The following is a 26,830-nucleotide window of genomic DNA, read 5'->3' on the forward strand; positions in this document are numbered from 1 at the left end:
GGGTACACAGCCCTGCAGACCCAGTTGGAAGCGTCCCCCAAGCTACCTTCCTCAGTTGTGGGGGGGCACTGAAATTCGTATCTTGATCCCCTCCAAACCCACACGTCCTAATACATTCAGGCAGCCCCCTCCCCACCTGGGTCTCCCCGAATCCCAATCAAGAGGTCCCTCCTTGGAGACTCAGTTTCTCCATTTCGGGAACCCGCAGGACCGAGGCCCGCAGCTGGAGCGAGCTCGAGCCTCCCCCTCCCCCTTCGCGATCCCGGCCCCTCCCCTCTGACAGTGCCAAGGCCGCAGCGGCAACGGCTGGAGCGCAGAGGATGCTTGCCCAGGGTGCCGATCCCTCCCCACGGGAGGCGGTCACGCGTGGGGAGGGACGCAGGGTGCCCGCAGCCTCAACTCCCCCGCTCCCTCTGAGGGGGGTGGGATAGGGCGTGGGAGCTGGAGCCCAGGGCCTGGTGGCTCTCCTCCCCCTACCTCCCGGGGCCCTGACCTGATTATAGCCCCTCACGGGACCCCCCCCCCATCCCCTAAGTCCTCGCCTCACCCCCACCTAGCCTATCTTTAACCTCTATACTCTTCCCTCCGGAGGTGCTGACCCTACAGAAAACCCTTCTTGGAGAAGTGGGAGCCCTAGATGGGGGTGCTCGGTTCCCCGGCCTCTGCGGACACTACCCCCTCCCCCTTCCCCTCCTCCAGCTTTCAGGCCATCCCCTGGGCTCCGCCCCGTCCTGGCCGAACGCAAGGCGGGACCCAGTGGGATGGGCGGGTGTTCAGACCAATGGGCAGATGGGGCGGTGGAGTGCCCGGGGTGGGGAGGAGCCACTTTGGAGGGCTGGATAGGGGTCCGGGGCGGAGCTCAAGTTAAGGTGGACTGCGAGAGATAGGGTCTAGAGGAGAGAGAAAAAGAGAGAGAAGAGAGAGAGAGGGAGAAAGGGACCGCGGCAGGTGAAGGGAGAAAGAGACAGAGAAGGAAAGAGGGTGGGAAAAGAGGAGGGTGGGAAAGGCTCAAAGAGCAAAGTAAGAGCTTGGACGAAGGGAGCGAAAAAGGAGGGAGGGACCCATCTGCGCCCTGCGGGGACTGGCTGGACCAAGGGGTTGAAGTTTATGTCCTTATTGGGTGGAGGGAGGGGGGCCTGGGGGGGCGGGTGAAAAACCAGGAAGTGACAGAGGGTGTTGCTAAGGGTTGGGGGGGGGAGTTTGGGGGGTGGCAGGGGGCGGGGGAGGGAGGGGAGGGATGGGGGGAAAGCAAGCTGGAGGACAGGTGAGACAGCAGGACAGGTGAGGCGGGCCCTGAGGGGGGGCGGGTGGGAGCCAGGTGAATGTACGGTTCCTGCGACCGAGGGGGGGGGCGGGCAGCAGGAGGAGGCGGAGGGCTGCGGAGGAGGAGCCCCCCAGCAGAGAGCGGCGAGCGACTGACCGCGGCCTTCTGACCAGGACCGGAGCAGGGCCCCAAGCCCCCGGGCCTGGCGGGGGACACGCTTCTCCCCACACACTGTGCCTCAGCAGCTCCAGCCAGCGGTCCCAACGGCGGAGAGGTGAGTGTACCCCACTTTTCTCTCCCGGCTCGGGTTCCCCCAGACTCCAGACTACTGCAGTGTCCTTCGTCTGTCCTGTAAGTGGGACCCCCCCACACACGCACACGCATGCAGACTAGATTCCCACCACTCCCCTTCCCAGTGCCTTTCCAATACCCCGGCTCTTTGGAATTGATTTTAACTGGGAGGCAAGGTAGAGAAGGAACTACGGCCGCTCCCAACCCGGGGCGGAGGGTCCCCAGAAACTTTCTCTGCACTTCAGGGATCAGACAGACTGGCGGCTCCGGGATGCCGAGAGGGCGAGGCGGCGCTGAGCGCTCCCCCAGTCTCCTTCGTGACTTTAGGGGTAGACCCCCGACCCGACTGAGTTGAGGGAATGGAAACGCTGACCGACTCTAACTAGGACAACGCGCTCCCCGCCCCCCGCGCCCCCTGGCGCTGTGGGTTGGACCCAGGCCAGTTGCATGCGGGGTGGGGGGAGCGCAGGAGGAGCGGCGGCGGGGGAAAGTTACCAGCTAGACTATTCGGTTTCTTGCGCTTCCAGAGCCGCGCTCTGTCTCCGGTAGTGGGGCTCAGCGAGAACCTCCGAGCGACTTAGAACGACCCCTCTCTCCGCCGTCCCTCAATTCCACTCCCTTCCTCAGGCTACAGTCCCGCCGCCACCTTTTCAAAGCCAGCTCTTGCCCCTAGAACCCAAGAGCAAGGGTGGGTGACTGGGAAGGGTTCTACCTACCACTCGCACCCCCACGGGCTCCGGCGCACCTGCCCCTACAGAGTGGGGGTCGCTACTGTGTTGTATAGCCTACAGTAAGCCCCTCTGGGAGAGGGCTGCCAGGGGTGGGGGGCGCTGCTTTACATTTCCAGCTTTCTCTCCTCCCACCCCACCCCAAGTCAGCAAGCGACGTGTCCCGGCCAGAGCGGGGGGGGGGGGAGTGGGGGGGCGGCGTGGGCAGCGGGTTGTGCCCGGACACGTGCCTGCCCGGGCGCCCCGGCCCTGCCGGTGTTTGGAGAGAGGGCGGGTCCCCTGCCCCCCGCCCCGCACAACCCCACGTATCAAAGGGCGGCTGAGACGTGGTGAGACCTCGGGGCGCCCTGGGGGTGGGGGGAGCCTGGGTCCGGAGCAGGGGAGGGGCAGAGGCGCTGACCCACAGGAAACGAGCGCTGCTGACCTAGTTTGGGACACCGGAAGTGGGTGCTGGGGAGAGGGGGAGACCAGCAGGCTGTCCTGGCTTCCGGGCCAGGTGGAGGGCGTTCTTGAATTGACCCCCACCCTAATGCCTTAGAGACCCTTGGCTGCAGCTGAGAATGGGAATGAGTCAGCGCAGCTATTTCCCCTTCCCCAACTTATTTCTGGAGGAGGGAGACAGTTTATCAGGGCCAGGGGGAGCCAGGTTGGGCAGTGAGGGGTTAAACCAGGATGGGAACTCTCTGTTCCCTCAGGATGTATGTGTGTGAGGCCTGGAGGATTATGGGGTTGCCTCCTGCTCCCCCCCCCACACACACCAACTGGTTTGGTCACCCCTGTACCTGCCTGGCACTGCTGGGAGAGCTGGCATGGAGTGGGCATCAGGTTGGGAATGGAGAATGGGCATAAGGAGTGTTGTGCTGGTCTGGAGAGAGACATATTTGTGACTGAGTTTGGGTGGTAGTTAGTGTTCCTCCTTATGGTGACTGAGAAGGGCAGGGGGCTCCCTCTGGAGCAGCTGATGAAACCAGAAGAAATCTCTGTCAATGCCTCCTGTCTCTGGCCCGCGGGACCCAGCTCCCCCAGCGTGCCTCTGTTACATGGTTGCTGTGAGCACCATGGAGCCTGCTGGCACCCCCAGACACTGTCCCCTCCCTTGGGTACCACACCCCCCAGCCTTAGCACAGGGGTCAGGAAGGGGTTAATGCCACCGGAAAGGGGCTCTGGGGAAGAAAGAAGGCAGTGCCCACTAGGCTCAGGTGTCAAGGAGAGAGGCCTGCTCTAATGAGGCACTCTCATCACTCCTCGGGTCTGGCTGATAAGCACCCCAGTGTCTGGGAGACAGGTGCTGACCTCTTCCCCCTTCCCTGTGGTGCCCCCTGGCACCCAGGGCCCTCAACTCCTCCTTGGCCTAGTGCCTGCCCCAGGAGGGCGAGGCGGGCAGCGGGGGCTGGGCTAACAATGCACCATCAGGCCCTTTGTGTGCTTGCACTTGGCACCCTGGGGAAGGATGGGGGAGGGGGACCCAGCGGGCATGGGGGACAGAGTGCCTCTGAGGGGACAGTGATGGCTGGGGCAGAGAAGCAGAGAATGAAAGCAGGTGAGGAGGAAAAGGAAGTAGGTCATATAGGGTGCTAGCCTCCCATTCCAAGCCAAGGCTGAAAGAAGCAGCCCCTGATTCTATGGCTACCCAGATGGCATTATGCTGCCTGAGACACAGCCAAGGACTGGGCATTTGGGGTCAGAAGTCACTGCCTAGGGGACTGCTCAGATAGAGGAGGCCTGGCCTGGTACTGCCTCTTTCTTGGTGTCTGAGAGACCCAATTCTGGCCTAATGCTGAAGCCCCAAGATGGATAGTGACGACTCCAAGCAGGGCACTGCCCTCTGATAGAAGCCTCTGGGCCTGCTTCAGGGCTTCCTGCCTCTGGCATGCTTGGTTCCCTGACCTTCTGAGAGTTAGGACTGCTCTGCCACCAGGCCTTGGGGCCTATGCCTGTTTTGGCCTAGGGCTGAAGAGGAGGGTGAAGGAGGAAGGTGGGGACAGATAGGACCCTGGCATGGGGTGTGCCTGCCCTGGCCTCTTCCCCCTCCTTCTGCTGAGTAAACTCGTGAGTAAACTTGACGTTTTGCCCGGACAGTTTGAAGTTGCCTCGCCGCCCCCCCACCCCCAGTGCTGCCAACACACAGGCGGCCAGGCGCCAAGGCGGGCCTGGGGGACTGGGGGGAAGGGGTTAGGACTACTGTAGTCCACCATCAAGGGCTTCGGAAGGGCAAGAAAGACCCCCTACCCAGCTGACCCAGGTCTTGGCAAGTCTTGGCTGGGGCCTGTAAGCATCTGTCCTAGAGCCTTGGGGAGCTCAAGCAAAGTGGTCTCAAAGCAGAGCTTCTGACCTCCACTCCCACTAAGGAGAGGCACCTAGCCGCTATCTGCCCCTGAGTTCCCACCTTTAATGTTCACAGGCTTCCTGGCACAGGAGAAAGCTCCCCTTAGCAAATACCACAGGGAGACCAGAGAGGGCTGCCCTCTTCATTCTGTCCCATAGCCCGAGATGGATGGGAGGCTAGTGTCCTTGGCATCTCAGCCCCCTCTTCCATGAAGCCTCCCAGCTGCCATGGTCTTGGCCCTAGAGGATGGGCCCTGGAGGATAGCGTCCTCGTTTGCCAGCACAATTCCTTGACTTCACACCTGGACCTGACCCCACACCTACCTCACTCTACGGAACTCCCCTCAGGCCTGTCCCTTATCTCCCCCAGCCTCTTCCTCTGCCTGCTACTATCCCAGAACCAAGTCAGCCTTCATAGCTCCCCGGCCAGCAAATACCTGTGCCAGATCCAGGGATTAGGGTGCCCCAAATACAAAAGCGCTGGTGACAGGTAAACTTAGCCAGTGACCCCCCTACAAACACACCAATTTGCTATCACTTGACATTACTAATTCCTCTTCTGCCTCCCCAGGCCACCAGAATGGCAGGGGAAAATGCCTTCCCAGTCCCTGCCAGGCCTCGGAGTGGGGCTCCACCAAGCCCTTGCTTTCGACCTCATGTCTCTGGCTTTGGTTTCCTTCCTGTTTCCACTGCACCCCCCCACTCCTCCCCACCCATATGCCCCTTTCAACAGACATCCTCTCTTCCTTCCTTCCTCCTTTCCTCCCCCTTTGCCTGGGAGCAGGGGTTCTCTCCCCCCACCATGGACCTCCTAGCCTTTTATCTTTAAAACACAGTCCCCTTGGAGATTCATGACCAGGTCCTCTGCTCTGCCCTCCCAACCCCATCAGCAAGGCTCTGGGGAAGAGAAGAAAGAGCACAGGGCTTCTTGAGGGAACTACAACTCCCAAGGTACATGCAAAACAATTGTAGTGCATACTGGGAGTTGTAGTCCTCAATCTCTTGATTTGGTTAAATCTGGAAATGTATCTGGATGGGAGTAAAAGCCAGGATTGGGATGAATTAGAACATGGGTACCCTCTGCATTCCCCCCCACCTGGTTCTCAGCATCCTGTTCCCCTGTAACACCATGATTGACATCCATCTCCCCTGCCGAGACATACAACCCATTGTCACCTTAGGGTTCCACCCAAGAGATGCCCACACCCTGCCCTGCTGCCCCTGGCAGGGGTGAAATGGAGGGGCCCCATGGACTCCCTCCCTGTCCCCTGCCCTCTAGGCTGGTTACCTCCTTTATGGGGATCAAAGGGCAGACAGCAGCCCCACCCAACTCACTCTTAGGCTTCTGGCATTAAGGCTCTCAGGAATTGCAGGGACTTTGGTGCCCAAGCAAATGCTTGGGCAGGGGGAATGCTGGGAGGCTGGCGCCTGGTGTCAGGAGAGAGACACTGGCCCCCACCTTGGGGAGTGGAGCCTTCAATAACTGTTCATCAGGCTGTCTGTAGCTTCTTGGTCTTTCAATGCAGGCCCTGACCCATGCGCTGCCTCTTGAGGTGATTGCTTGAGAACAGGGTCTTGGGCCTTATCTGTAGGACTTAGGGGCCTGGGCCCGCCTGGCTGGCACCAAGGCACAGGGATGACCCTCCCCCACCCCAGGCCCACAGTTGGCATGGGGCACTAGGAGCAGGGGGGTAGGAGGGAGAGAGGGCACGACTGCCAGCATCCTGGTGGGTAGGTGCCAACCGGGACGGGAGCTGGTGAGGGGCAGCAGGCCAGCGGCATTGAGCCAGCAGCTGTTGGGGGGAAAGGGGAAGGGATATTTTGGGGGGCATTTCTGTGGTCCCCCCAGCCCAGCAGGACTTGGGCTGGCCTAGTGTGTGGGGGACACTTGGGTGCCCCTCATTCCAGTAATAAGAGACCTCTGGAGTTGTTTAAGTGGGACTTTGTGGCCCACCCATCTCTGGGCTCAGAGCCCTCCTGAGTTGCCCCTCAGGCCCAGGCGGGTCCCACCCAACCGGCCAGGGTGGCAGCAGCTTGCTTGCGCAAGGGGTGGGGCTAGGCGCCCTTCCCAGCAGATGCCCCCTCTCAGCTCCTTCCTCTTTCGGTGCCCACAGCTACCCCCATCTGCCCACCCCCCACAGGCCAGTTCTCTCCCCCTGATCCCCCTGGCCATTGGGGGCTGGCACAAGTGCTGCCCCCTGGCCTGGTTGGCAGGGGCTGGCGCCCAAGCAAGGAACTGTGGTATGTGAGTGGGTTTGGGGTGAGGCATGGGGAGGGCGGGGTGCTGCCTTGCCCAGCCCCTAAGGGCCCCAGCCCAGTATAGGGTGGAGAGAATTCGGCCAGCTCCCAAGGGGGCTGAGGGCCCTACTGGGGTCTGGAGGGCCTCCTTGTGGTCCCCTGTCACACGACATGCCCCTAGGGGCTGGGACCTGGGCACCTGTCACCCCTGGCACTGACTGTCCAGGGTTCCCCTCCTCCCTCTTCTAGCCACTGCCACCTCCTGTCCCCTCCCCTCCCTTCTTCCTTCTCCTGGTCCCACCTCCAGCAGCCTCTCCCATTGCTCCTCCTCACCTCTGTCCTCCTGGACTGTCCTAGCTCCTACCTTTCCTCCTGCTCACCTTTTTCCCCTTTTAGGACTAAGGACAGGCGGGGGTGGGTACAGCTGGGACTTTGGGCACCGCAGGCAGAGACTCTAGGCTTTCGGGCACCACAGGCAGAGACTATAGGCCCTCTCCCACGCTACCAGTCCTCTGGTAACCCCTCCCTCCAAGCTGGGGGGAGGGGGGTAGCACCCAGAGGGTTAAGGCTGTAGGGGGGAGGGGCTGGACCAGGTCGTGGGCGGCCCTTTTGAAGGAGGGAGCTGGAGCGGGGAACAGCCACCCTACCTACCCCCCAGCCTGGCCCTCCCCCACCCCTCCCAACCTGCTCCCCCCAGGGGCCAAGAAGAGTTGCCGGCAAGGCCCCTCAGCGTTCAGGTGAGTAGGCCCCGCTCTGGCTTGGGAGATCAGGCCCTAGGGGAGGCATGGAGGCCTAGAATTGGACAAGGGTCAGAGAAGGACTGAAAAACAGGCTTGGAAGAGGGTGTCCAGACTTCACTGGGGGTTTAGGGAGCTGAGGTTCTGAGGAGCTTGAGTATGGGGAAGCTTGGGGAATCTCCAGCATCTAGGGGACCCAGGAGCACAGCAGAGCAGAAGAAGGGGCCTATAGGAGCCCCGGGATTGCTGCACTGGGCCAGGACAGGAGGTTGGACAGGCTGGCAGAGAGCCGGGCTCCGGGGATCGAGCTGGGGTGTCCTCTGGGGCTGGGGGGCTCAGGTTTCTGCTGTCGGCTTGGCGGGTGTGCGATTACCAGCCAGCTCAGTTACCCAGCCAGAGACACTAGGCTTGGGGGAGGGGGTGGGCACAGGGCAGACCCTGGCACCTTGTGCCATCTCCTCAGGCCCTAAGGGGAGCTGGCAATCTCAGGTGGACCCTGCTGGGAACCCTGATGTCCAGGGTCTGTCCAAGTGCACAGTTGCCTGGCTCAGGGTGGGCACCCTATGGGGAAAGTCCAGCAGCTTCAGGGCTGGAAACTCTGACGGGCAGAGAAGCCTAGGTTGTCCTCCCCACCTCACCCCCACATCCGCTTTCACTGTACCCCCCCACCTATCCTCCATAACTGGCCCCCAAATTTTGGTCCTGTGCTTCATCCAGAAAGGAGCCATAAGTGCCCTAAAGTGGCCATCCCATGGCAAGACCAGGCCTTGGAGGGCAAGCGAGACTCCTGATTTAATTCCTCCTCCCCTCTCCGCACTGAGCCTGCCTAGGGAGAAGAGAAGAGGTCCTTGGAGTAGGGCGAAATAGAGAAAGTGGGACCTGAAAGAGAAAACTGGAAGGGAAAAGGAGAGGCAGAGATGGGTTCTAGGAGGCCTCGGGACACAGATGTGGGAGAGGAGGCAGGAGCCCAGCAAGGGCCAGAGGAAAGTAGAGGATGACTGGCGGAGAGAGGACAAGGTCGGAGAAGGCACTAAGGGGACAGAAGAGGAAGCCAAGGAAAGGGACCGAGAGCAGAGAGTGGCTGATGGGCAGGGGTCCCCCAAGGTAAAGTGGGGAAGGCTGGGGAAGAGGGAGATGCCCCCATTCCTTCCTCCGCCATCTTTTATCTCCCTCGTAGTACCCTGATGCGGGCGAGCAGCTAGGGGTAGGGTTGGTGTCATGGAAAAGAATATGTGGGGGAGCACTGAAGTGTCCCTCACATCAGGAGTTGAAGCACCAGGAATTGGGGATTTTGAGGGAGGAGAAGCTTAACCCCCACAGCACTGGGAAGCAGCCAGCTCCCCTTGCCTCCTTCCCCCTTCGTGGCTTGCGGTCTCTCTTCCCCGCCTAGGCCCCCAGGAAGTGTAAGTGCTGGGGGTGGTGAGGTTAGGAGGGGGGAAGCAGCATATGGGGGATGGGGAAGTCATGCACTAGCTTTGGAGGGGCTAGGGTGGCAAAAGAAGGGCTCCATGAATGCCTTGGGCATCCCTGGGCAAAGTGCCTTCCCTGCGAAGTCCTTCCAACCCACCAGGGCATTCACCTCAGCCCCTCACCCTGCCTTCCCAACTAGGCCATCCAGATGGCTTCAACCCCTAGGCCCCAGAGGCCCTGGGAAGGGGTGGGAGAAACCGGGGAAACTGGGATTCCTGGGTCCCTGCGGACTTTGGACTGGCTGTCCTATTTCCCCAAGCCCCTGGTCCAGCCACAGGCCAAAGCCCTTGGCTTCGTGCAAACTTAGCTCCAAAAAAAACAGGAAGAGGACCTGAGGCTGGAGTCTGGGTGGGAGTTGAGGGATAGCAAGGAGACAGAAGTAAGGGGGAGGGTGGCTGGCCAAGGCGCCAAGGCATCGGGAGGAGCCCTAGGTCTCTCCATCACCCCGACAGGAAGATGTCACAGCCGGGTCCTCATCCTCCCTCACCCCAAGCTGCTGTACCTGGAGCAGCTTGACCAGGCTCCTCTCAGGCTCCCTGGCAGAGTCTAGAGGTGGGAGCCTTGGAGCCTGGGGAGGGGGGCTCTGTGGGCCTGTGTCTCAGGCCCGTATCTATTTTCTCCGCCGCTAATCCTGGTTCCGCCTGCTGCCCCCCACACTAAGCCTCACTCCCCTAATCCCCAGGGTGTGGGGAAGGGGGGCCGGCTTTACTCAGCTGCCCTGTTCAGGGCCTCGTATCCCTGCTCTTCAGCTGGCTTGAGCCAGCAGTGTTGGCCCTGGTGCCCCCATCCCAGCACTGGACACTGGCTGAGGTCAGACCTGGAAAGAGTTCTGGCCTCTTTTTCCTTTCTAAACCTTTTTCGTTTTCACTGCTCTCTACCTTTCAGTTCTTGGTGGTGGACACACCTGGCAAGTGCCCTTGGGCACTGAGGGGTAGGTGATAGGGGCTCCCACCTTTCTCATCCCAAAGTCTTCCCCCCATCAACGATGGGGCAGGTTTGACTCAGGGCCCAGTTTCAAGAGAGCTGCCCACTGGCTTGGCCGGTCTAGCAGGCCTGACAGTGAGGGGAGCCTGGGGGGGTGGCAGGAAAGGGGGGAGTGATGGGGCGGGGCCCCCAGTTCTTCCCCCTACCAGGCAAACAGACCAAACAGACCTCGCCTGGTTCCCTGGCACAGCTGCCCCCCCAACCACCACACGCCCATGCCCACAAGGTCTTAGCAAGAGGGGGCATGCCAGGCTGGGTGGGGATGGGCCGCCCTCCTGGGGCGTCAGGGGGCTGGGCCCTCTGGGACGCAGAGGTGGGAAGGGTGCCCAAGGTGGGGTGGGCATCCTGGCACCAGAGCTCCACCCTGGCAGAAAGAAGGGGGAGGCCTCCGCCCCACCCACCCCTCCCAGATGATGGGGCTAGGAGTGCCCCCTTGGCCTGGTTGGCACCAGCATATTTCCAGGTGGCACCTAAGTTGGCATGGGTGTCAGAGCCCTGGGTAAGGGCTGGGGGAGTTTCCCAGAAGCTAGAGAACCATATGAATACCTGCCCTTCCCACGTGTGTCTTGTGTCCTTTGCCTCTCCCCTCTTTCATTGCTACCTGGTGGCCATGGACATTGGAGTTGGACCTAAGGGGTTAAATACCCACCCTTGCCCAAGCCCAGTGTGAGTTGTGTAGTGTACCAGCCCGAGCTTCTGACCTGACAGCAGGGTGAGCCAATCAGTGCCCCTGCAATACCAAGCTGCCATGGAGACTGGCCCTGGGGTGGGAGAAAGGAGGCAGGCTTAACAGCAGGAATGGGTGGGGTGTGGAGGGAAGGAGGGAGAGGGATGGGATGAGCCACGTGCCTGTGGGTGTCCAGCTCCTGGCCAATGGATGGTGAGGACAACCCCACCCATCCCCCTCTGGAAGGACAGGATCTGCTTGGGCCCAGGAGGGTGCCCACTACTGCTTAAGTGGCCACTAGTGCTGCTGCCCACTGGGTTTTTGTTTGTTCCTGAGTCTTGGAGCCATTTGCCACTTGTACAGACAGGAGAACCAAGGAGAACTGGGAGAGCTCCCACACTGCTTTGCCCCCAGGGAGAGAAGTGATTTGGGGACCTAGAATGGGAATGGGTGGACTATTCTAAGGCTACTTAGGTGTGGCTTATAAGCCAAGGTAGACACGTGGATGCTACTCACTCAAGGCTTCTGTGCAGGAGTTTTGGCATTGCCATGAAGGTGTCAGGCAGGGAGCAGGCACAGACAATGCAGTTCTTATGTTCTAAAGAGGAAATGTGTGTGGCCCTTGACTCTATCATCCTCCCCCCCAAATACCTTTCCCCCTCAATGGCCAGGGCTGAGCAGCTATTGGAAGTGGCATAGAAAACACTAACAAAATATGAGTGGGACTTGTCCTAAAAATCATCTAGGTCAGTCTTTAATATTACAGCTGAGGAAACAGGCCTCCTTGGGAAAGGAAGTGACTTGTCCAAGGTCGTGTAGCCGGTAGTAGCCTGACTCCCTGGGGGTGATTTGAGAGAGGGAGAGAGACGTTTCTCGAAGTAGTTTTCTCAGCAGAGGCCATCTGTACAGTGGAATCTGCCCTCAGGCAAGTCCTTGCTTCTCCCTCCCAAGGCCAGAACATTTATTGAGCCCCTAGTGTGTGTCAGGCACTGTGCCACACTTGGTCTCATTTAACCTAGTCACCATCCTAGCAGTCAGGTGGAATTATTCCATATTATAGATGAGGAAGGAGGTTCAGAGATTAAATCACTTGTTTAAGGTCACAGAGCTAATCAGCAGGGAGTGAGGATTCAGACTCAAGCCTGACTGACTCCAGAGCCCAGCTCTTTCTAGGCCCCAACTCTCTCTTCAGTTGCTCCAGACCCACCAAATGTCAGGGCTAAAGAGCTGAGCCCTTAGGGCTTCTACTCCCACCCCTCCTTGTACAGCTAAGGAGATTAAAGCACAGAAAGAAAGGACTTGCCCAAGCTCATTCAGCAAGCTAGTAGCAGAGCCAGGACCTGAAAAAGATCTCCACACTTCCAGGCCAGACTCACTTCACTACCTGTTCCCCTACCTCTACCAGCCTTGGGATTGCTGGCAGCTAGTTCTATGCCTTCTGTGGCCATGCCTTGTGGGGGAAGGCCTAGGGTTGGAAGATGGCCCTCTAGATGGGGGGAGGTTCTCCTGACTGGCCAGGAATGGGAGGGAGAGGTGGTGGTGGTGGTGGTAGCAGAGGTGGAGAGGGGTGGGACTGGAACTTGGCCTATTGGCAGTGGGGGAGGGGCGGGGATGATGCTTATCTGTGCGGGGCAGGAAGCACCCGAGCCAGCCAGCGACACCCCAGCAAAGCACTGCTGCTCCTTGGCCCCATGGGGGAGGGAAGGATGTGGGGGGGGGGAGCACGGGATGCTGGGAGCTGTGTTTCCCTTTTGGCCTCTAGAAGAGGAGATATAGAAGGGGAGATGCATTTTTAGTGGACAGGGAGGGGCAGGAGGAGGAGGAGGGTGCTGGGAAGCTGCCTCTCCTGTTTGCATAGTGTTTTACTGTGCACCAATGCTTTAGGCCCTAAAGTTTTGAGAGAGAACTTCAGTTAAAATACCTGATGTGCCTCCAGCAGACCTTGGTCCAATGTGAATCTGAAATCTCATTGGCCTCTCTCTGGGCTATGAGGAGGTTCCATCACAGACTGTTACCCCACTTTTCAGATGACTGAGGCCAGCTGCCATAGCCACCCAGAGTCCTTCAGCCAGTTCTTCATGAAGCCTGAATCAGGACCCAGGCATCCTCTCTCCCACTCCAGTGCTTCTTCCAAGGGATGGGGAATGGGGCAGGTGAAGCAGATGGGTCTCCAGGCAAGGGCCAGAAAGTCAGGGCGCCTGCTCTCACAGAGGCTGAACAGTGGTGAGGAACACAGACTCTGGGTCCTATGTCTGTGTTCGAACCTCATCTTGCTTAACTTGGAAAGTCACTTGCCCTGTCTGTGCCTCAGGTTCCTTGTCTGTGAAATGGATAATTGTTACTTCAGAGGGTTGTGGAAGAGTAAAGGAGTGAAAAGTGCTTACAAGAGTATCTGGCATGTAGTACCCGTCAATAAGCCTTGGCCAATGTTGGTACTCCTTCCCAGGATCCCCTTGCAGGGCTGAGTACTCTTAACCTGCCCGTCTACTTGACCCTGCAGGAGAAGATGGGGAGCCCTGAGGACGACCTCATTGGGATTCCATTCCCGGACCACAGCAGTGAGCTCCTGAGCTGCCTCAACGAGCAGCGCCAGCTGGGCCACCTATGCGATCTCACCATCCGGACGCAGGGGCTTGAATACCGTACCCACCGGGCCGTGCTGGCCGCCTGCAGCCACTACTTCAAGAAGCTCTTCACTGAGGGCGGTGGCGCGGTCATGGGGGCCGGGGGCGGTGGGACAGCCGTTGGGGGAGCAGGGGCTGGTGTGTGTGAGCTGGACTTTGTGGGGCCAGAAGCTCTGGGTGCCCTGCTTGAGTTTGCCTATACAGCCACACTGACCACCAGCAGCGCCAACATGCCGGCTGTGCTCCAGGCCGCCCAGCTGCTGGAGATCCCCTGTGTCATCGCCGCCTGCATGGAGATTTTGCAGGGCAGCGGACTAGAAGCTCCTAGCCCTGACGAGGATGACTGTGAGCGAGCCCGCCAGTACTTGGAGGCCTTTGCCACTGCCACAGCCTCAGGAGTTCCCAATGGTGAAGACAGCCCTCCACAGGTGCCTCTGCCACCACCACCACCACCACCACCTCGGCCTGTTGCTCGCCGTAGCCGCAAGCCCCGAAAAGCTTTCCTGCAGACCAAGGGCGCCCGGGCAAACCACCTAGTACCTGAGGTGCCCGCAGTTCCCACCCATCCTTTGACCTACGAGGAGGAGGAGGTGGTAGGCAGAGTGGGCAGCAGTGGGGGCAGTGGGCTGGGAGACAGTTACAGTCCTCCCATGGGGACTGCCTCACCCCCTGAGGGGCCCGTGAGCTATGAGCCCTATGAAGGTGAGGAAGAAGAGGAGGATCTGGCATACCCCCAGGCCTACAGGCTGGCACAGGTCGGTGGGCCCCCGCTGTCCCCAGAGGAGCTGGGCTCAGATGAGGATGCCATCGATCCTGACCTAATGGCCTACCTAAGTTCCCTGCACCAGGATGCCCTGGCACCAGGCCTAGACGGCCAAGACAAACTGGTGCGCAAACGCCGCTCCCAGATGCCCCAGGAGTGCCCCGTCTGCCACAAGATCATCCATGGGGCAGGCAAACTGCCACGCCACATGAGGACCCATACGGGAGAGAAGCCCTTTGCCTGTGAGGTCTGCGGTGTCCGCTTTACCCGGTGAGCACCAGTGGGGAAAAGGCTCAGCAGGGGCCATGTCATGGGGGAGGGAGAAAGGAGTTATGAGACCTGAGGTAGGGAGGGGGTGATCCTGGAGGGTCTGGCGGGGTAGGAGTTACCAGAGTGAGAGGGAGATCAGGATAGGAAGACCAGGAGAAAGGAAGTTAAGGGGGATGGATCTGAGGCATGAAAGATTTGGTGTCCAAGAAGGCTATGCTAGAGATAGAATGGGTGGTGGCTGGGCCCAGCTAAGCTGAGGACAAGACAGCAAAGGTATTCTGGAGCAATAAAAATGGTGAAGGATGGGAGTGGGACAAGGCCTGGGAATCTGGCCAGGATGAGCCAAAGACCCCATCCTGAACATCCCCTTTGCCCCTCACCCCTGCCTATGCCAGGAATGACAAGCTGAAGATCCACATGCGGAAGCACACTGGAGAGCGCCCCTACTCATGCCCGCACTGCCCAGCCCGCTTCCTGCACAGCTACGACCTCAAGAACCACATGCACCTGCACACAGGGGACCGGCCCTATGAGTGCCACCTGTGCCACAAGGCTTTCGCCAAGGAGGACCACCTGCAGCGCCACCTCAAGGGCCAGAACTGCCTGGAGGTGCGCACCCGACGGCGCCGCAAGGACGATGCACCACCCCACTACCCACCACCCTCTGCCACCACCCCGTCCCCCGCTGGCCTCGACCTCTCCAATGGCCACTTGGACACCTTCCGCCTCTCTCTGGCTCGATTCTGGGAGCAGTCAGCCCCCACTGGGCCCCCAGTCTCCACTCCGGGGCCCCCTGATGACGATGAGGAGGAGGGGGCACCCACCACTCCTCAGGCCGAAGGTGCCATGGAGTCCTCTTAAAGAGGGATGAGTGGCCAGGCTGGAGCAGCACAAAGCGGGGCCACCCATGCCAAGCAGTGGGAGCCTGCGGGACAGACAGAGCTGGGGTCAGAGCACTGAGCCTCCCTGGCTTCAGAAATCAGCCCCTTCTCCCCAGAGCCCTCATTCCAGTTCCAAGCTGAGAAGGTTTGGGGGCAAAGGCTCCCCAGATTGGGGTGATCTCCCAAGGAGTGATCCATATGATATTATGTATATATTTACAGCTCTATTGTAAAGGTGGGGTCCCTGTCCCCAGCTGTGCCTGGGGAGTAGAAGCAATAATGTATTTCTGATTTGTGGGGTCCCTCTTCGGCTATGCGGGTTTCTAGGGGGTGGGGGGCTTGGGACCAAAGCCTTACCCTGCCCCCATGCCCCTTGGGGCTTTGGCTCTGTAAGGGGGTGAAGGACTGCCCCTCCCTTCCTAGACCCCTCCTTCCTGGTTTCTGTTCCCTTTTCCTGGCAGTGCAAAGGAGGGCGGCAAAAGAAGGGTAGGTGGGGGAAAGCAAGGTAGAATCTTGAATGACGGGGGAAGAAGGGGACTGGGCCTGTAAGGAAGGAGCCATCCCAGTCCCCCTCCGCCCTGCTCCCAGCGCTGAGTCATGGGGTCCTGGAGAAGAAGGGGGCGGGGTGGCCTGATTGGCTCGCCTGCCCCTGGGGGCAGCGGGAGGGGCCCCGCCCAGCTAGGGGTGCTGCTCCGCAGTTCTCCTCCCCAGCCCTCCCCTCCCCTCCCGCGTCCCCGGGCAGGGAATGTCTTGTTCCCGCCGCTCCCTCCCCGGGGCCAGAGGGCAGGGCGGGCCGGGCTGTGTCCCTACCCTCTTCTCCCCTCCTCCTCCCCGCCCAGGTGCGAGCCGCTGCTGCCCCTGACTCACGCCGCCCCCGGGCTGGCGCGGCGCTGGGTGTGGGCCGGGTGAGGGTTGGGGGAGCGCGAGGGCGGGCGAGCCGGCGCCATCTGGCGGCCATGCCCCCGCGGGCGAGCGCCCCCGGCGGCCGCTTCGCCTTCGTCACTTCGCCCGCCCCGCTGGCGAGCAGGTCCCCGTACTGAGGCAGGGCCACTGGGACAGCGGGCTGGGGAGTTATGGGAAGGGATCCTTTTCCCAGAACCTTGCCAGCCAGGCTCCCTTTGGGTTGGGGAGAGCAATCCCTTCGCTATTCTAAGATCGAATCTGCCCTCTTCTGTACATAGCCTCTTCTGTTGGTCTTGTTGAACTCTAGTTCCAGATTTTTAACTACCCAATTCTGCTGGGGGTGGGGGTATCTCCCCCTCCCCTTCTTCGCTGGGTGCTGGACCCCCATTGCGGCCTGGGCTCTGCCTTGCACTATTAAACCACCCCCCTGGCCTGGCGGCCCCTCCCCCTCCTTAAAAGGGGCAGGTTCACGGGCCCGGTGCTCTCCCTCCCATGCACCCCCATGCCCATTTGCACAGCTGCCCAGGTACCCCCAGTAGTGGGGGGGGGGTCACAGGGAGGGGGTAGTGGGACCAGTCCCTGTATCTATTTAAAAAGTGATGATGTAATATATTGGGGTAGGGGGAGGTCGGGTTGCCCTGGGCCTCATCTTAGCATTTCAGGTGATAGGGGAGCCCAAGGTTGGGGAGACCTGGGGCCTATCCCCAGGGAGTGAGGACAATGTGGCCTCCCCCCTCCCTCCTTGCGGCTTCTCCACTCAGTGCCTTAGGGGGGGAGGCAACCCCCCCTCCTGTTCCCTTCCCCTTCCCCTTCCCTTCCCCCCCACCTCTGGTGTAAGCGACAGGAAGAAATAATAATAATTTAAGATTCACACTGTCCACCTTTGCTTCCTTTATTTTGGGGTAGGTGGGAGGGATCAGGAGGAAAGGGAGATGAGAGACAGGGCTTGGAGTTCCAAAGCCGGGGAGTGGCTACTTTGGGGACAGAGGACTACGGGGGTGGTCATTGGGGCTGAGAGGGCTTGGGAATGCTGACAGATGGGGCCTCAGGTAGGGGCTATGGCCTCTGCTTCCTCTGTCAAGGTCCCTTCTCATCCAGGTCACTAGTGAGGCAAGGAAGGGGGTGGCCCAGTTGGTCACCAACATTCTCTTCTCACAGGTACATTCCTACCCCTGTCCCATCTGTTCAGATTTGCCTCCTGTTATGCACCAGCCCCTGCTGCACTCACAGGCCCCCAGGCACACCAGCCCATGGCTGTAGACATCTGATTTCAGGCTGATGCTGAAAGATCAGCGGGCAATGACTTGCCCAAGGTCACATGTCCAGTGAGGACAGAACCTGTAATGACTTTGTGATCATACCTGCTCAAGGCTCAAGCTGCCCCCTCTGGTGACTCAGCTTTTAAATTCCCCGGAGCCCTCTGAAGACTCTAGAAATAAAGCTTCTCTTCCCTTCAACCTCTCCTCTCAACACTACTCCCAGCCCCCTTCACATAGACTGTGCCCACTGGACATTCCTCTCAAATGGAGGCTGCTTGTCTCTCAAACCCCACTGGCCAATGGCATTTTGCAAAACCCCTGGCTACCATGGCAGCCACACCACTAGGGCTTGGCTGCCTCCCCAGGCCTCCCAGATCCCCTGCCACACCTTTCCAGGGTGCTGCCTCACACTGGCTGCTTGTGTGGCCCAGCAACCTCCTCATTGGAGAACTCATCCAGCTCTGGACTTTCAATGCTTGACCTCCTTGCCCTAATGACCTTCACCTCTGTTGCCACTCAGGCATCCCCCTCAACTTTGACCATCCACTGGAATTATCCCAGATTTCTTCCCTAGCTGTGGCTCATCCTCTCTGTCCCTCCTGGCCACTGTCCCTGCTCTAACACATCCTGACATAGACCCTGGACTTCCACCTGTGGTCTCAGGCCCTCCTCTTCCCCAAGGCCAGTCATCTCAGACACTTACTAAAGACACCTTACTTCTCTCCCCATCTTGTCCTTCCCCTGACCCGCCCAGAAATAGCCTTCAATCCTTGAATCCTGCTCATGACCACATTTGCTGGAAAAAATCATAACCACCCTGACCAGGTAGCTCAGGTGGTTAGAGTGTCATCTGGATACGCCAAGATTGTGGGTTCAATCCCTGGTCAGGGCACATAGAAGAATCAACCAATGATGCCCAGCCAGGCGTGGCTCAGCAGTTGAGCATTGACCTAGGATCCAGGAGATTGAGGTTCGATTCCCCGTCAGGGCACATGCCCAGGTTGCAGGCTCGATCCCCAGTCAGGGGTGTGCAGGAGGCAGCTGATCAATGACGACTCTCATCATGGATGTTTCTCTCTCTCTCTCTCCCTTCCTCTCTCTGAAATCAATAAAGACATATTTTTTAAAAAAAGAAAAGGAATTCTCAAACTTCTTGCAACAATGATGCGGGGCCTCGAACCCTGTTTCTGTTTCTGAGTCTTCTATACCAGTCACCCCTCATTCCATTGTGATCTGGTTCAGGTCTTCCTGGTGCCATGACAAATGTTCCCACCAGCCACTCCAGTGATCTCTCAGCCACCAAATGCAATGGCCAGTCTTCAGCCCTCATCCTATGGGATCCTCTCACAGCATTTGATGTGCTTGGTTCTCCTTGGCTTGTGATCGAGCCCCTCAGGGTTCTGTCCCTGTCCCCTTCTCCTCTCCTGCCGTGCCTCTGCCAGGATGATCTAGGTCATCCTCCTTACAGCCTCTAAGTCAACAACCCCCCAAATACACCTGTGGCCCCCAGCCCTGCCCTTTTCCAAAGTTCCCTGGTCCTCTCCACTTGGATTTCCTATAGGCACCTCAAAGGTCCCAAACTGTATTATTCCTCTTTCCCCAGGCCTATCCCTCCTCTTGCCTAGCACCTGCCCCGCCCCAAGCATAAACCCCCAGTTTCTCTCAGCACCTCAATCCTGAGCCCACCACTGACCTCTCCTGAACTAAGGCAGCGTCCTCTCTGCCGCCTTAGCTTATTGTACTAAAAGACAAATTATGAACATGTCACTTTCTGACCAAGAATCTTCAGATGGCAAGTCTTGCCTTCTCCCAACTCTCCCTGTCTTGACTTCCAACCTCATCTCCCAACATTCTCTGAGGTTTCCACCCAGACACACTCACCCTCCCTTAGGCTCTCTCCTCCTAAGGGTCACATTCTCCAGACTCACACAGGCCCCCCGCCCTGGAAAGCTGCCCTCCACTCTTCAGCCTGGCAAACCACCAGGTTGCCCCAATGCCACCTCCTTCTTCAGCTCTTCACTGAAGCCTTCATTAATGTTCCCATTCCAAACTGGCTGCCCTCTGTACTGCCCAGAGCCTGCTTCACTCCTTGAATGGGGCACTGTCCACACCGTTGTTACTTATCTATTAACAGATTCATTCTCCCCCCATTCAGTGGGCTCCTCCAGGGAAGGGGTGCTGGCACAGAGCAAGCCCTCAGCAAACCTCTACTCCTCCCCTCTTTTAATCTCTGTCTCCAGCTCTAGCAGAGGGCCAGGCACCCAAGAAGCCCTTTGGAAATGTGACAGAACATGCTTAGGCCTCCCAGGCCCCAACTCCAGCTTTCTGCTCACCTGAACTCAGAGCTGGACTCTGATAAGAAGGTTCTGCCCAGCGCTTCTTGGAGCCGTTGCCTGAGTAACCTCTCCTGCCCAGGGTCTTTTCTTCGAGCTGCTGCCAGCCACAGCCGGGGGCCTTCCTCGTCACTGGAGTCCCTAGAGAAGCCTCCCATCTCAGTAGGCCAGAGAGATCCTGGGGAAGGGGTGGCTGCTCCCACTGCCCCCACAAACTCCAGCCACCCCATCTCGCTGGAGACTCACAACTCCAGTTCCAGTTCTCCCTGGTAGGAGAGGGGAGATGCACACACGGAGCAGGTGTTGTCCAGGAGGCGGAAACAGGTGGGGCAGAAGAGACCTGGAGGGGCCAGGGGGGAAGGTAAACCTGAGTTTACCCACCCACCCACTGTGCTCCCTGGCTTCCTCCCCTACCCCACCACTGGGGGTATCCTTCTCAAGTGACCCACACTAGGGAGTTGCTGCAATGCCACTTGCATATAAATTCTGCTCAAACATGGGAGATTTAAGGCAAACGTGGAGAGAGTGAGCTACCTGAGGGTTCTATGTAAATGAGGACACGCATAGTAATGAAGGGAGGGATACAAAAGGTGAAGTCCCTAAATGAAAGGCCACAGTTGGTTGTCATATGTAAATGTAGTGAGTCCCAGCAAGGAGAGGCACACTGCCTCAGAATCTCACCTCGGCAGGTCGGGGTACTGCAGGACACAAAATTCTCTGTGACCCCCTCGACCTGGAGCTGTCCGCAGCCCATGCAATAGGTCTGGTGCTGCCCGACGTGGTTGATAAATGGAGCCAGACAGAAGCACCTGAGGAGAGGGGTCCCAGACCCTAAGCAGGCCAGCCCAGCCAGCCTAACCGTCCATCTCTCCAGTACCACCCTCCAAACCAAAAGTAGGCCTTCATCCCTCTAACCTCCATCCCTCTGACTGTAGCAACCACCTCTCTGTTTCCTGTTCTCCTCCCTTTACTCCCCACCTCTAAGAATGCTCATTCCCAGGTCTCCCTCTGGGTGCAAGAATGGCATGCAGTGGGCATCCTCTTCAGCCAAACCTCTGGACACTCAGGAAGCACAGTAATCCATTCTGACTTCTGGTTTTTTATTATCTCCTCTTGCCCCACCCCTATAAGGAAGGACAGTGGGCTCACCGCCTGGTCAGCACCTGGAGGATGCTCAGGTGGCCCTGGTCAGCTGCCCGTCGCCTCACTGTTCGGTGCAGGGCAGCCAACATGCTGACTCGGCGGCTCAGAAGTACGTTGTAGAGGTAGGAGATCCTCTCCTGGTGGAGGGCAGATCAGGGATGGGGTCCCTTTTATCCTGTTTCACTTGCCTGGCATGTCCTCTGCACCCATCCCCACTCCCTACCTTTGCCTTCTGTCCAACTCCTATGAGTCCCTCTAGGCTTGGCTCAAAAGCCCCTTCCTCTGGAAAGCCTTCCAGGCTCCCCTAGGCAGCTACTCATTCCCTCCTCTGGGTTTCCATATCACTTTATTCATTCCTTAATAAAAACACTTGTTTACTTGTAATGTCTTGTTAAGAGCCTGCCTGGCCTACCTGGAGACTGTGGGCTCCAGACTGTGTCTGGTTCGCCTTGGTATCCTCTAGGGCAGCACACGGACTGGCATACAGTACATGCTCGGTAAATGATTCGTAAACCAATGAGCAAATAGTGAGTTTCCACTCACACCTCGACATGCCAACACGGCCCCCTCCCCAAGAGGCCCTATTTCTCCCAGCCAATCGGGCATCTAGAGACTTTCAGTCTAGGTAGTTTGCTTTGGGGTTCAACCAGAGGAGAGAGGGCTGGGGCTGCTGAAAGACTCAAAGCTCCCCCAAACTAAGGTAGTCACGAGTTTAGCCCCCTGGGAAGGGGGACCGGGACTGGGCGGCTCACCTGATCTCGGAATGGATAGTAGGAAGCACAGATGACCCGCCGCAGCCGACTGATATGGTTTCCAAACAGGCTGATGAAGAGGCATAGGCCGTACATGATGCCTGGGGGCACAGCAGGCACAGTAACCACTGCCAGTGAGTGCGAGTACCAGCCACATGCACCCTCAGCAGTCTGCACCCCTCATGCCCTGAGTGGGGTCTATTTCCCCAGTGCCCTCGGGGGTGTGGTTGTTACCAATGACTATGTAACTGGTGGTGTTGGGCTCTGAGGGTTGCAGGAGACAGCGCTGTGACAAGACCGTGATGTTGCCTTGGTGCAGGGCATCAAATGCTGACACCAGGTCACGATAAATCGACCCAGTATAGCCACTGCCTTCCACAGTTATGGATACTGACACAGGGCCTGGCACAGAGACACTGGGTGAGTACACTGTGGCAGCTGTCGGATCTACCATAAGGAAAGGCCACACCTTCTAGAGGGCAGAGAGTGGAGCAGCGCAGGTCTTAAGGATGGCCCGATGCCCTCAGCCAGCGGCCTTCGATGCACGTGGCACCTGGAACTGGCTCCAGGGTGCAGAGCTGGCTGGCACTGGTGCCTCGTCTGCCTGCCCAGGCCACCAGATCTGAGATGACCTTAATGGTCAGTGAGTCCATCCCCTCCTCCACTACTGCCCAGAAGCATTTGATTTAAAGCATTTGCTAAGTAAGCACTGGCTATGTAGCAGGCACGGACTAAGTGCTTTATTGATTGTTTGGGGGGGGTTACTTTCTTTGTCGGTTGTCTGGTACACAGGATTAGGTTCTTTGTATTCCATGGTTTTTGGCACACTCAGTCAATGGTCTGCCAGGCAGTCAACACACATGGTCTCATTTACTCCTTAGAGTGACCCAGAGAGGTTGCTGCCATTATTAACTCATTGTTGATGGGGAAGCTGAAGCTCTGAGAAGTTAAACAATGTGCCCAAGGTCACCACCTGGTAAAGAGCAGAGCTGGGATTTGAACCCAGGCCGTCTGACTCTAGAACTTGTGATTTTAACTGCTCTGCTATTTTGTAACCTGGACCTGGACACAGGGCTTACCAGGCAGAGGATAGAGTTGGAAGAGGCTGGGGAGTAACAGTGATGGGGTGGGATGGACATTCAGGCAAAGCCCCAGGATGGGGAAGGTAGCAAGGATACAGGAGCAGGCCCAGGGGCCTGCTCTGGGGCGGGGAGGTTCAGGTGCTCACTGCGGGCCACCACGTCCCCCTGCAGCTGGTGCCGGGCCAGGTCCAGCACCCAGAAGACGGCATAGTCCAGGAAGATCAGGAGCAGCACAAGGAGGATATGCCGAATAAGGTAGGCCATTGACACAATGTAAATAATCAGCTCCCGCTGGGACAGGAAGATGGAGCCTGGATAGGGGAGGATCGGTCAGGAGGATGCTCCCCAGTTCTTTCACCCAGCACACTCCAGACCCTGGAGGGATCTCTCCCCGGGAGACACCTCCTGCTCTTGGTCAAGCTGGGGCCTGTGTGCTCATCTGGAAGGTGTGGTAGCTGTGAGGACCCCTGGGCAGAGTGAGAAGCACCCTTCAAGGTCAGGGGCTCCAGAGCTAGAGGTGGAGGCCTATATTATGCACCTGGGCCTGGTGGCCTATTTCCAGTTGCCAGGAACCCTCCCTCCTGGGACATCCCTGGTCCCCATACCTGACCCCCTGCTTCACAGACAGCCCCCATGAGCTGCATCTCCTCCATATTACCACATTCACACTTCCTGCCTACCCCCAAAGCCTTCCCAGCCTCACTTTCCTTGTTCCATGTCCACTCCCCATCTCTCCTTCCCTCTGTCCTGACATCCAGGTGCTCCTAGAAGCAGCTTCTGCCCCTTCTCTGTCTGCATGCTATGAGGGGCCCTACTTTCCCTTTCACACTGAGGGCTCACAAAGGACAGAGCGGTGTCTCCCCTGAGCCTGAAATTGCCTTAAGCTCTGGGTTGTTTCTCCTCACTCTGGCCCTTCCCCAAGCCCAGCCTGTGCATGGGGTTTAAGGTCAGGGTAGTGGGGTTGGGGGAAGACCTGGCCTTTCTCAGGGACCCTGTCTCCTGGTCCTCAAGGCCCTCACCAGGCCGGATATAGAGCCTGGCCTCATGGGCACTGAGTGGCAGCACCGTGGGCAGTCCCGCCTTGGCGCGGACAGCCTCCATGCGCAGGAATCGGCTGGTGATGTAGACATTGTCATAGCGGTCCCAGTTCAGGTAACAGTACCGGTAAAACAGGGCTCTGGAGGAGCACACGTGAGGCTCCTCAGCACCCTGGCCAGACCCCACAGGGCACCAACCTCTCCATCACCCCGCCCGGAAACTCCAGCCCCCCGGAATGCCGTGGGGATTACCTAGGCCCAGCAGCCCTGGCTCCCTGCCCACCCCACTGAGCTCCTCACTGGAGGTAGAGAAACACAAGCATCAGAGGCGTGGTGTAGCCCGTCAGAGCCAGGGTCTCTCGGGCGCGGTACAGCTTCATGCTGACAGCTTCGTAGAGGTCCAGAGAGACCTGGGACAGGCTCCGAGAGGCATTGAGATCCACAGAGTAGTAGTGGGTGGCTGTCACGTTGAACTCAAACTCTTGACGCACCCGGTTAATCAACTTCTTCACAGCTGGCACCCGTGGATCATAGGAGATGTGAGCAAGGACAGTTAAGAGGAAACAGCCTCACCTGAGGGAGGGACCTGGCACAGCCCAGGAGCCATACAGCTCACAGACCAGCCAGGAACCCTCAGTGTTTAGACCTACAGTGGATGGATTGAGGAAGGGACAGAGCCTCCGCGAGCTGTGCCATTGCACTGTGTGCTCAGCACCAGCATTAGGTCTCCACAACAACCTGCCCAGGGGCCCAGACTCCTGCTCTCCAGTCAAGCTTTGATGAGGCGCCTCCCCTTTGTTGGGCCTCAGTTTCCTAATCTGTGCAGCACAGCTATTGCTCCAGGTAACCTACTGAGGTCCTCTCCTGACCTTGCATTCTCACCCATGGACTGGGAGCACTCCCAGGCTGGCAATGGCCACACCAGGATGCAGGAGGGAGACCTCCCAGGAACATCACGTGACAGGGATTGGAGGGGTCACTCACGGGTGCCTATGGTCTTGCTCAAGAAGGGTTGGATGTACTTGGGGATGATGCAGAACAGCTGGAGCACTGAGAGCCAGAGACTAAGTGTCAGGAGGGCAGAGAGATGCGACCTGCCTCTCCTACCTCCAGGGACCTTGTTCGCACAGGGTCCCCTTGACCTTTTGTTTTTCCTACTGGCCTCAAAATCTTTGACTCAAAGCCTTTTGGCTTCTCCCCATTACCTCACCCTCCCACATTGGTTTCTCACTCTCTTCCCTCCACCCCACACTGGGCTAGCATCCTTATTGGCCCTGTATTCATCACTCTCTGTTGGTTCTCTGGGCCCACCCTCCTAACTGAGCCCTACATTTTCCAGGCCCCCAATCCTGCCTGTGAACCCCTGGCTCTCTCACCACTGCCAAGTCCACAGAGCACCAGCTTGAAGGGCACGAGCGTGTAACACAGGTAAGAGATTCTCGGTAAGACCTTCATGCACCTGTCCTGGGCATCTTCGAAGACCCGTGCACACTTCGAGTAAGGGTTGCCCAGCTCTGAGTTGCACACATCTCCAATATGCAGGATCCAAAACCATATGTTGCGCAAGGCCCTGGCTGGGGACAGCTATGCGGCTGGTACTCAGGGCCAAAGGCCTGCAACGTCTTTTCAGGGGCTTAGGGAACACCAGGATAGCACCCAGAGCTGGAGAGGCCTGTGGTCAGGGGCCTGGCTGTGCTGTATCATTAGGGACTAGCCAGCACCCAGGAAGGCCCCAAAAAGTCTTAGAGAAGGGTGAGGGTAAGGAGACAGTGAATTTTGACACACACACCCCCCAAAAAATAAACATGCTAATGTGCTGACCTATATGCTTCACTCCATTCATGATTGACCGAAAGAACCTGCGCACCCTGTCAGCCACCTCTTTGGCCTTCTGGGCGATGGCTTTAATCTTGTTCAAGGCACCTGAGAGGCAGGGGGCGGAGGCATGTGAAGTCTCTTCCTCTAAGGGCTCATTCTTACCATTGTCCCTGGGGTAGGGAGTGGAGAGGGGGCCACTGGGAGGTGAAAAGCCTGGATGCTTGGGTCTGGGAGGTAGCTAATCTGGCAGTGGGCTGGCCAGAGAGCACAGTTGAGGTGGGGCTAACTGGGCACCTCAGGGTTGGGGCCCAGTAACAGCAGAGAGGAATGAAGCCGCGGGCCTTACTGACAAGGGGCTGCTTAGCTCGCTCCAGCAACTTCACAGTCTGGTTCAGGGCCAGCTCTGCCCCACAGGCCACGGCCTCACTGGCTCGGGTGAAGTTGCGCAGAGTGTTGGCACAAGGCCCTTGCAGGACCAACCCAAAGGAAGCCACCAACAGCAGTGTCTGGCTCTGCTCTGGAGGGGGGGGGGGGTAGCTCCATCAGAATCAGGACCCCAGCCTTGCACATGGCAGCACATCCAAGTCCTTTACAGAAGCCTTCAGAGTATTTCTCTCCTCCCCTCCCCTCCAAGATCCCACCTGCCTCAGTCTTTGTCCCATGACCTGCCCCTCCCAATGGGTGCCACACTCACTGGAGAAGGCCTGAGGCAGCAGCAGGAGGACAGTGACTCGGACCTTACGAGAGAATCCCATGCCCAGGCAGAGGAAGGCAGCTAAAGTCAGAGTGCCCACCAGGCAGCCCCAGGGGCTGCGCCCTTCCACCAGCAGCTCCAGGAGCCCGTAGGCCGTGGCCAAGGACAAGCCCAGGCTGAAGCCCCCCACACTTCGGACCACCATCCGCATCATGCTCGACTCCTCTGCCCCCGAGGGGCGCACAACATCCTTCCTGGCTTTGGGCATGGCTGCTGAGACCAAACGTCCACCTGTCTCCAGGAGACGCCCACCAGGTTCTGTGGCCCGAGGAGAGTCCTAGAATTTCTCCCCGTGTTCTAGGTTCCGGGGGCTCTTACTATGTGTATTTGGAATTCCTTCCCCACTTGGGGAAGGGACAGGTAAATCTCTAATCTCCACCCCCGCATCTCAGAGCAGAGGGGGGACTGGAAGACACAGACCGCAGACAGCTTGTGGGTGAGGCCAAGGAGGCGGAAGCAGAGCCTCGTGTCCCAGAACATCCTTGAGGAGACTTCTGAGGGGAGAGT

General features: G+C 58.6%; 2 protein-coding genes across 4 annotated transcripts; one reads left to right on the top strand and one right to left on the bottom strand.

Annotated features, from left to right (window-relative positions):
- Positions 1 to 1,215: 1,215 nt before the first annotated feature.
- On the top strand, positions 1,216 to 17,016 carry ZBTB7B (zinc finger and BTB domain containing 7B). Of its 3 annotated transcripts, none has more exons than XM_081120248.1 (4): positions 1,216 to 1,281; positions 1,438 to 1,538; positions 13,205 to 14,361; positions 14,757 to 17,016. In XM_081120248.1, the coding sequence occupies exons 3-4, from the start codon at positions 13,211 to 13,213 to the stop codon at positions 15,220 to 15,222; spliced, it is 1,617 nt and encodes a 538-aa protein (XP_080976374.1). In that variant the 5' UTR covers positions 1,216 to 1,281; positions 1,438 to 1,538; positions 13,205 to 13,210; the 3' UTR covers positions 15,223 to 17,016. The 3 variants fall into 3 exon arrangements, with proteins under 3 accessions (XP_080976374.1, XP_080976376.1, XP_080976375.1); XM_081120250.1 differs by having other exon boundaries at positions 1,249 to 1,264; XM_081120249.1 differs by lacking the exon at positions 1,438 to 1,538 and having other exon boundaries at positions 1,260 to 1,281.
- A 206-nt stretch (positions 17,017 to 17,222) lies between these two features.
- Positions 17,223 to 26,531, bottom strand: DCST2 (DC-STAMP domain containing 2; the record flags this gene model as incomplete). The annotated part of the gene is made up of 15 exons (XM_081120247.1): positions 17,223 to 17,247; positions 19,738 to 19,878; positions 19,984 to 20,077; positions 20,419 to 20,546; positions 20,887 to 21,017; positions 21,633 to 21,733; positions 21,867 to 22,034; positions 22,861 to 23,025; positions 23,734 to 23,891; positions 24,052 to 24,265; positions 24,736 to 24,801; positions 25,128 to 25,325; positions 25,573 to 25,674; positions 25,916 to 26,086; positions 26,264 to 26,531. 15 exons carry the CDS (start codon positions 26,529 to 26,531, stop codon positions 17,223 to 17,225), a joined length of 2,130 nt encoding a protein of 709 aa, XP_080976373.1.
- Positions 26,532 to 26,830: the final 299 nt, after the last annotated feature.

The sequence above is a fragment of the Miniopterus schreibersii genome (genome assembly GCF_964146895.1).
Source record: "Miniopterus schreibersii genome assembly, chromosome: 19".
Taxonomy (NCBI): Eukaryota; Metazoa; Chordata; class Mammalia; order Chiroptera; family Miniopteridae; genus Miniopterus; species Miniopterus schreibersii.